At 33.4% G+C, this 10,700-nt stretch overlaps 1 protein-coding gene across 2 annotated transcripts; it reads right to left on the bottom strand.

Moving 5' to 3' along the window:
- Window positions 1-1,478: 1,478 nt before the first annotated feature.
- Window positions 1,479-3,401, bottom strand: LOC110038412. Of its 2 annotated transcripts, XM_020743264.1 has the most exons (4): window positions 3,122-3,401; window positions 2,299-2,484; window positions 1,782-2,019; window positions 1,479-1,703 (listed from the first exon to the last, which is right to left on the bottom strand). In XM_020743264.1, the coding sequence occupies exons 2-4, from the start codon at window positions 2,377-2,379 to the stop codon at window positions 1,582-1,584; spliced, it is 441 nt and encodes a 146-aa protein (XP_020598923.1). In that variant the 5' UTR covers window positions 2,380-2,484; window positions 3,122-3,401; the 3' UTR covers window positions 1,479-1,581. The 2 variants fall into 2 exon arrangements, with proteins under 2 accessions (XP_020598923.1, XP_020598915.1); XM_020743256.1 differs by having other exon boundaries at window positions 1,482-2,019; window positions 3,122-3,396.
- Between the last annotated feature and the right edge of the window lie 7,299 nt (window positions 3,402-10,700).

The raw sequence follows: 10,700 nt of genomic DNA, 5'->3' as shown, positions 1-10,700 counted from the left end.
TGTCATTATTAATGATTAAGTCAGCATTTGGACTGATTTGAATTGTCAAAATTGAGGTCAAGTTAAAGATTGAAGTTAATTAATCAAGGTTAACAAAGCTTAAGCCAGAGATAACTTGATTTTGATACTTGTTTCCATGGAAAAATATTAGGTGTGAAACATGAGAAATTATTTCATACGGGTAGCAAATGCAGAGATGCATGCGTTGTCTAATTTGGCCGTCGATAACAATTTTTTTGTTTTAAAGAAATATGGCCCACTGAAATATAATTTTGCTGTGATCGACGATCGAGTTCGGACAGCGCATGCATCTCTGCATGCGCTATCAGTATGTAATAATTTTTCGTGAAACATACGTAATATATGTCCCATTTTCACTCCATTTCCAGGCTTCAATGTAATATAACATACCTCAAACCTAAGGTTTTAATAAATACATAAATGAATAAAACCATACAAAAATGCTTTAGGTAATTTCTTTGATGAATATCAAACTGTATTAATTCAAAATTCATTGAATTGACATTTTTATTTATTAATTTTAAATGTTATTTAGGATCTAATTTACTTTTTTTTTGCATGAATTATTGCCTTATTAATTTTCATCTACTTTTTTTTTCTCTAATTTATTGACATTATATTTCAATTTAATTCATAAATAAAAAAATATTCACATCATTAATAAAATTAAAATGGACGGGTTTATATATATATATACAGACATTAAAGAAATGAACGGTTTATTCATGTACAAGTCATTTTCGCTTTGGACCATCTCTTTCTCACTTTTAATCTGAAGATAAACTTTTCAACCTGTAGCCGAACTTTATCTGATATATCTTCGGAGACTTTAATTTTTATTTCCACTTTTGCAAAGATATCAAAACTCATAAAAATAATGAGGCCAACCAAGGAGGGCTGGTATCAAATCTAATATAATAATAATGTTGATGGCTACCTAACAATATTCGACATTTTCTCAATCCCCCCCTTTTTCCTCAAATAGAAACCACCCTTCATAGAGTAAATAGTCAAATCGGAATGAATGGCTGAACTGGATGTGCGAACGATGGCATGATTATCTAGAGATGACCGAGCGAATCACACCACACCATGTAAACAACGGCATGATGAGATCCGCATGATATGGTGCGATTCACATCGTTATTGACACATCTAGTCCAGACAACAAACATAATATTTTCTTTGTAGTCCTATAAGTTTAAGTTACAAGATCAAAATTTTGCCTTATGCATCCTTCACGACGAATGTAATTTCATCTTATGCTTTAAATTTCGTCCAAAACTTCATCTTATGCTTTTGCTGATCTTGGCAGATAATTCTATTGATCAGATTTAGCTTTACTATATTTCTCTTGCACAAAAATAATAATTTGATTGTCATCCTAGAAAAAGAGAACTATTTTATAGCACGATAAATATGATAAATTTGATTATATATACTTTATGAGAAACAAAAAAAGGAAAAAAAAAAAGGAAAATCGAGAAGTTAAAGAACATGCATGCTTGAATTTAAACTTGATTGATTGAGAAACTGGAAAATAAGCAAGCTACAGGAGCTCTAACTCATGGTCAGACTTAAACATGGAAGAAGCCATTGTTGCTTTTGAACCCTGTCTCGCCTCATCTCATTCTCATCATCAAAGCCATTGTTCATCTCTCTATGTGAAGCCAAGTACATCTCTGTCACCTTAGACATTCCCCAATCATGGCCTAATAACTTCAAACTTCCTGACTCAACAGATGAGGAAGAAAAACTACCTGCAGAATCTGAAGTATTTGATTTCTGGTCTTCTCTCTGCTTCCTCCTACTGCTTCCAACAGCGAGAGTCAGTTCTATTTCTCTCTCATCACTGTATTGGATATAATCTTCTGCTGGCAGCTCTAAATCGAGTATCAGACGAGGCGTTGGATTCCATTGATCTTTCTTCAGCCTGTTCATCTTCATCTCCTTCATTAACTGTTTCTGCACTCGGTAGAGTCTATGGAGTTCATGCACCTGATCGATTCAACACAAAAAAAAAAAAAACTTTTTTTTTTATTTAGAAAGCAAATGATCGAAAAAGATTTATCCTTTTATAAAACTTGGTGAGAAGTTGTTGAAAAGTTGTCACATAGAACAGTTTTGAAATTTCATGGTAAAAACAGCTTTTTTCTTTAAAAGAAAAAGCTGTTTGCTTTAAAAACAGTTCCGCATACCGAAATGTTTTAAAAACCGCATTTTTACAGTAAAAAGCGTAATCAAACGTGCCTAAAGTGATTCAAACTGAATGCTTACCTGTTGCCTGAAGGTCTCTTCCTGCTCTAGAATTGCTCTCTTCATTCTTTCCTTATCGTGCTGTTTCAGAATTTTCTCCATTTTCTGCTTCTTAGATTGCTTGAACTTATTGCCTGATATTCTCCAAAGAGTTGAACAGTTCTGCAATTTTCCTGATTCAGTTTCTTCTCAAATCTGTCAATTTTGCTGAAAATGAATCAACAACTCGTTAATAAATTTCATGAACTATGCTCAGAAACTCATGTTTATAAAAAATGGCAGTGAATATTGAAATATGAATCTGTGGTATTATTATTCATAAAGTTTTAAGTTTTTTTTTTCTTTTTCAAGGTTAGGTGTGAGGAAAGCACAATTTTGATGCGGGTGGGATATTAAAACTACGATTTTGATAACAACTTAAAGATCTAAGCTGTCGCCCACATTAATTTTAAAGTTCAATGATTGCATTGCCTAATCCTTCTGTAAAGCATTTAATTCTTAGATATTTCGAATAAGCTTCAAGCCAGCTCTTAAATTTCGTAGGGTCTGCTAAAGCTTTCTCATGATATAGTAACAGTCCTAAGGGCTGCAAAATATTATTTTTAAAAGCATATTAAGAAAATAAAATAAACTATTTATCTAGAGTCAATTAGTATACAATTACTACAATTTTTATCTCTGTGGCTGAATTTGCTCATAACTTAAAAAGAGAAAATAAAAACTTCCGGATCTATATAGATAACTTCTGTAAAAATCAATCAGTTTCTTATGAAGAAAACAACAGAGATCCTAAGAAAAAATAGAACTTGAGCATCAAAATCAATGACAGAGTACAGATTCTTACTTATAAGACTTGAAATGTCAAAGCTCTCAACAGTCTCAGCTTCCTCTGCATATGCCCCACACAAAACCTTCAGCTCTCTTAAATATAAGCAAACAGGAATCTCCACACTCCAATCTGAGGACGCAACAAGGTGCTTTAAGGTACTTTTTCAAAAAACCCCCCCACGAGAATATTATTTTACTGTAATCTATAAGCATGAGAAACCAAAGTCAGTTCTGCAGCCAATGAGATACAAGTGTGGGAGCAGAAAGATGCTTCAGGAGTTGCTAACAAAGACAGTGGTGTCATGATTGAGAAGAACTGACTTATTATATGAGGTAAGTATTGAAAAATAATGGAGCACTAGCCTTGAGAATCATGAAGCAGACAGCTAAAGCTGCCACGGTAGGTCACATGTGGCATGGAATTAGTTAATCTTATATAAATTCTTGAGCTTGGGGTATGATTGTTTGTAAAATATGGGAGTGATGGTGAGTTCTTTTAATGAGGAATTGGTGATGAAATAGGTTTGTAGTTGGTGAGTGTTAGGAAAGGTGAGAATTGCTTCGTAGTTGGGGATTGATCCAACTGGTTTTGTCGGTCTTAGATTGCCAAAGGGAGTGTGGATTATGTGAGATATCATTCAGTACAAGGATTGAGAGCAAAAGTTAAAGTTACATTCTTTTTATCATGTGTTTCGGATCCGGAAGGTGTTACAACCCAATAACACAATGTTTGATGAAAAAATATGAATGTATTTTGTACTCAAGAAGAAAAAATTAGTATACAAACAACATAAATAACAAAAATAAGTAGAGAAATATAAAATTTTATTCAATTACTAAAATACAACTATTATTCAGCAAGAAAGTAGAACAACAATAAAAAAAAAAAAAAAGAACAGAAAGAAAACAACTGTAAAAATGAAATTACTTGAACCCAACAGAAATATAACAACCGATAGATAAATTAAAAACATGAATAATTGAGTTTGAAGAGCCAAACTTAGTAAATAATCATCATTTATAAAAAATTAATGATAAAGTACTCGATATACAATATGAACATTAATAAAATGAGACAATTTACTGCACGCACACTATTTGGAAGTTATCGAGTGACATTAAGGGTTCGTTTGGGGCGCTTTATTTGGTGCGGTGGCATTTTGAATATGCATTTGGACTGTTTGGGTAAACTGCGTTTTGACAGCTTATGCGTTTTGAAAACGCTAAAAGTGGCGTTTTCACATCGCACCTATCTAGGTGCGGTTGCAGCTTCCTGACAGCGGTTTGTCTTTTCCAAAAAAATAAAAATTTCTAATAACCACCCGCATCTAGCTTATCAGCAGATTATTTTTAATCAACTTATCAGCAGATTATTTTTAATCAACTTATCAGCAGATTATTCAATAAGCTGCAACTGCCCCGAACAGACCATAAATGATGGTCACATCTTAATAATACTGTAATGCTTAAGTGAAAATTATTGCATGCACTGAACATATCTATAATATGGTGCTGGCTATCATTGATCATTAACTAGATTGCAATATGGAACAATCAATTTTATATATTCCACTGCAATATTTGTTTTCAATATTACAATCAGACCTTATTAGTATATGACTCAACAATCATTTTAAAATTATATTCTATTTCAACACACACACACACACACACACACACACACACACACACACACACACACACACACACACACACACACACACACACACACACACACACACACACACACACACACACACACACACATACACACCCCAATCCCAAGCAAAGCTAACAATTTTTTGTAGACTTATAATTTTGTTGGCCTGTCGGACTGCCTAGCCAACATCAAAAAAAGTTCTATTGTCCTACACACTATTGTATACAAGCATACAATTACAAATTCTCCAATAGATAATTTATAAGCAAAATGACCAATGTTATTAATATTTCAAGTATGATTATCCTATTAAAGGAATCTACTACAATTATAAGAAAAAAGGTGCAGGAAAATAATTAATACTATGATTGTCAAAGTAATCGAATATGTAGAAATCCATGCAATAATACAACAAGGCAAGTATTTTCATGTGAACAACTACTTTGATATGAATAATAAAGGAATCTTACATCAGTTTTCAGCAAAAAAATAAAATGAAATAGTAAGACTGATAACCTATAAAGATCATTAAGAATCTAATACAAGCAACAATGATAGTTTCCCTGGCAACGAGACTTGTGTTTTTCCTGTAATAAACAGTAGGCATATAAATTTGAAGCGAGAAATACAAAACTCTCCATCAATTTAAGATTCAACAAATGATGTTGGACAAAAACCTGTTGAAAATAACTTTATAAACAAATATTATATTTGATATGCCATCAATAAATTTTCATCATCCCATATAGATCTTGATGCATGACACAAATCTTGAGGTAAATTTTTCAGCAAGAAACATTCAAATTTCAATTAAAGCTAATTTAGAACTCCAATTTTCAGCAGACTTATAGTCAAACTGATTGGCTCAAAAAGAACCTCATCACACCAAAGTTGGTACAATCCATGTCAGATCTAGCTGTTAAATCACTGTTGGAAGCTTTCAGTGCTTAACTAGAAGGTCAAATTAATTTTAAATGGATTCCAAATGTGAAAAGATTATAGTCAAATTAAGTGTCTCAATAGAACGAATCTAATGAGCCCAAGATCACTGAATTATGACATCGTTAAGGCACTCAAATATCCATAAATATCTTTCAAATAATTGAATCTCACTTGTTTGTCCGATAGAGTGGTCCAAACTCCTTTTTTATTTACATGGAGGACTCTCCAAGACACTATAAATAGAGTCTTACTCCTTTAATGAAACAAGCACAACCTTGAACTGGAGGAAGCCCAAAGCTTGGAGAAGGAATTGAGGTCCAGTGTTATGTTCCAAAGGTCCAGCAAACACCACCAACTCATTTAGCTGCCTGCAGCCGTCGACCACTATATGTCACCCCTAATGATTACAACAAATCCCTTTTCAGAATCATGATCCATGCTACAGAATCCCGACATAGATTGCAGAGTAAGGAAGCACCAAACGAAGCTATGTAATGATATACCCCAAAGACGGTATAATGACACACTCGAAGATAGTGTAACGACACACCCTAATATTGATATAACAACACACTCCAAATATGATGCAATGATGCCTCAAATAATGTGTAATGATGTATGAAAAAAGTGGTGTAACAATGCATCCCACATACAATGCAACTACGCTTCCCGAAGATGGTGCACGTACAATAACCATTTACAACAATCTTACTTTATACAATGAGTTTCTCTTGACCCTTGAAGTTTACTCATTGTAGCTCATCACTATGACCTAAAGTCATGCAACTCTCAATTTTGACTTCTATTGCCTACGGACATTATTACAGGTGATGCAACTCCGAACTTTGACCTATGTGGTTTATGGATGTTATCACATCTCATGCTACTCCTAACTATGGTCTTTTTGGACTACGGACATTATCATAAGTTCTGCATATCTCAAGGTTAGGATCTACAACTTACAGATGTTAGTGCAACTCACTACTATGACTTATGTAACCAACTGTGACCTATGTAGTTTATAACTCATGTAACTTCCAACTCTAGTCTCTATGACATACTGACGTTATTGCAACTCACTACTTTCTATATGACTGACCTACATGGCTCACAATTTCTACAACTCCCTGTTACGACCTTTGTGTCCAATCGACGCTCCTGAAGTAATCATCTATGACCCATATAACCAACTATTACCATGAATTTTAACTATGGCCTTTATAACAGGTTGGCACTACAACCACTGTGTGTACAACATTCACGACAAACTACTGCCTCCATAGCAATTAAATATGGCCTTAGCGTCCATTACAACCATCATTGCTGAAATCTGTTGGGCATCAACTTTGTAATTTCATCTTCCCTAACTCAAGAGAAGAGTGAGACCGTATACTCACCATTATATTGTGGATTATTTCAGTTGGGATGGGCCCCATGATTTTATCCTCTTTCCAGGGTCTTCCATGTAAAAAATCTTAGTATCTCTACCTGTCATATTAATTATATAAGCATGAGATGAATTTTTGTGCAATGAAAAGACCCTAAATAATCACTCTACCATCATGAATCTTTTGACACACATCAATTTTTTGTCTAGTTTATATTAAATAAATCCAACACATGCAAACATACAATCAAAATTATTCATGTTTTAAACACATTAAATTGAGTTTATTAGGTTGAATTTAAATGATCTAAATTGAAATAGAAACAAGTCAATTGTTACAAAAAAACTGATCTACTTAATCTTACATTAAAGAGACTAAGCTGCTCATTTTTCTCCCTCTTATTGCTCATTCTTGCTATCATGAATCGAGCGGTTGAGATTTTCATTGCGTTCACCCCTTTCCCTACATAACCGCGTTGGTTTTTGTTTTTTAATATTTGTGTTCCTCCTTGCCACCATCCTAATTGAGTAGATAATATGGTAAATTTTCCATGCTCCTTGATGCTTTAGCCTACTAACCTATGTAATGCTTTAAGGGTGATTGAGGCCGGGTATGGCAACAACTCTTCTATAATCGCCAAACATATTCAACTGAGTCTCCTTCCTTCTCCTCAAAACCTTAGTTACTAGCCACTTTGTTTTCTTTCTTCCTCATGTGAAGTACAACAAGGATGCCCCCTCATCCCCTTTCTTCTGATCGAGCTAATGATAAAGAAAAATTGGTTTCTCTTCCTTCTTCCTTTTTTGTCTACCAAGTCTTTTCAAAAGTAGTAACATCTCTCCTTTCTCTTCTACTTTCCATTCTTAATTTCTTAATGCTTCTAAATTATCTTTTATCCCGTTCATGCTTGTTAGATAAATTTAACTTTCTTGAATAAAGTTGAATTTAGGAGGGCTTAGAGTATTTATTTCTTATAGTAGGTTTTACGTATGTGTTTGGTAGGTCATTGTAATGGGAGCAAATTATCCAACATCAAAAACTTTTTGGTATTTTCACTTTATTTATGAGTTATTATTTTTTTTTGGTATGGATATTTTTGTTTTTGTAGTTTTTTTCTCTTAGATATAGTCCTATTTTTTTGTTGATCTGTAACTAAGTGTTTTAGTAATATATAAAAAAAATAAAATATGATTTTACTACTTGTTTTTATCCTTTATATTTTTTTTAATTGAATTCCCTCCTTTTGAGTATAAAACAAGTTTATATCTTTTCATCACCTTCCTAACCCGGGGTGCAACAAGAAGTAGTTAAGAACATTTGTGACTAAAAATGACTATTTTGTAAGTCTAAGATCTAGTTTTTGCCACTTACTAATTAGGGTCATATATGTTGTTGTGTATCTTTGAACCTAATAAAAGGCAATGCCATTATTGTAATTGAACTCATTTAGAGAATGATTATTATTTTTCCTATTTTGTTCTTTGTCTTGTATTAATTTATTGAGTCTCCCTTGTCAACAAGAAGTGAACAATCCCATATATAATTTACTTCTTATCACATAATTCATTGTGAAATCTTCATCCTCTACTCATTTCATCATGGCCATAGGGTGCAAAGTTAAACCACATTAAAATCCCCCTCCCTAGCCTATCCAACCTTGTCCCAATCTCATTGTTTGGATGACTTTTTATCTTTCCTCAAACAACAAAATATCTCAAGTAAAAAAGGCTTTTCATCTTAGAAATCGCTCCGTTGCGCACCATCCCTCTATGGGCCACACGACACTAACCTAATTCCATTGTTCAAAATAATATTTTTATAAATCTGTTTCTTAAACTTACCTCATCAAAAATCTCAACTCTTCAAAGTTAGAAAGACAACACACATAAAAAGGTGATTAAGAAATTATAAATCTCCACTCACATCAAAAAAATTATAGCCCAAAATTTAATTCCAGAGTCTATGATAAGCGGGATCGAACCCCCGACCCCAGAAGACTTAGAACTGACATAACATTTGTCAACCAAAGGAGTCGGGGAACACAACACAATATTATATCTATATATAGATATTATGCTTAATGGTAATTAAAATTTTATCTCACCATTATCCAATTTTGTGGAGTTATTATTGAATTGAGTTAAAGGAGAAGCATATCCATTCCCTTTTGCAAAGCCTTGGTAGTTATGTGGTCTTTATTGGATGGAGTAAAGGAGAAGCCTATCTTGTTCTCCATTGCCATCTCCCTTTTCAAAGCAATGGTTTCAAGGAGAAGATTATATCCTTGTCTCTTTTATTATGTAAACTTTTCTTTTTCTAAAATTTAGGTTATAAGGACCAAAATATAAATATATTTGTGTATATATTAATATAATAAGTTAGTGCGTTTGAACTTGAACCGATGAGAAGAAAAATAAAAGACTTCGATCACTCGCATACAACTCTAAATGAAACTCGTGCTTAATTTCTATGAATTTTTCTTCACAGGGTTTGCATGAATGTCACGCAATTCTTATATATTTATATATCTAATTAATATCTAAAATTTGATATTTATTTATCTAATATTTTAACGTGGCAGTTATAATCATATTTTTGTATGTTCATATTTTATTTTAAAAAAAATTAATATGAATGATATTTTGATATGAGTTGAGGATTTGAATGTTATAGAAGTAATATTATAGTTTAGGCTAATTAAATCTGATATGTCATCAACGAATTTTCATCATCTGATACAGAGGTTGAGACATATCATGAATCTTGGTACTATTTATTGAGCAAGGAACGGTTAAGCTTCAATTAAAGACCGTCACTCGCCGAACGTCGTCGATCACAGTCAGCCACTCCCTACGCGTTACAACGAAGCGCCTTACACAGAACAATGATTAATGTTGAGGAGTAATGAAGTGTTGTACGGAGTAGAGACCATCATTGTAGAGCAATAAAGCGCTGTGTCGAGTAGCTGTTATGTGAAAACAATGCAGAAACAAAGAAATTCACAAAACAATAATCGAACACAACATATTTACATGGTTTAGCATTAAGTTGATTTGCCTACGTCCACGGGAAGAGAGATTTTACTAGAATTGGATGGGAGAAAGAAAATGGCTAGGGGCTATAACTCACATTGCTCACCATCTTATACCTTCTCATGAAGCACATTTCCTTTTTATAGAGGAGGATTACGACATATAAGTAAATAAAGCCAAAATAACAGATTACCCCTAATTACAAATAAACCATAAAAACAACAATCTCCACCTCATCTTATACTTCCAGGTAAGTGAGAGATGACCAAATGAGCTCCAACCTCCAATTCAGCTGCGCCAAGATAGTTGCCAACGTACCCCCTCTTCCGAAGGGATCGCGCCTCACATAGTTTTTTAAAATGCACGATTGGGTAATCAATCTTAAGCTCGGATGTGCACCAAGCTTCTGCAGTAGGTGAACTTCTAGACTAGTAGTTCCTTCGTGAACATGTCCGATGGATTCTCCTTCATATTTATCTTGTTTAATAGAACCTTATCGTCATCAATGAAGTCCCAAAAAAATTGATACCTAATATAACGTGTTTGGTACAAGCATGATGAATTGGATTTATG

This window comes from Phalaenopsis equestris, unplaced genomic scaffold (genome assembly GCF_001263595.1).
Source record: "Phalaenopsis equestris unplaced genomic scaffold, ASM126359v1 Scaffold000002, whole genome shotgun sequence".
NCBI classification, from domain to species: domain Eukaryota; kingdom Viridiplantae; phylum Streptophyta; class Magnoliopsida; order Asparagales; family Orchidaceae; genus Phalaenopsis; species Phalaenopsis equestris.
The sequence above is the reverse complement of the archived record's forward strand: the minus strand, read 5'-3'. Positions and strand labels throughout refer to the sequence as shown.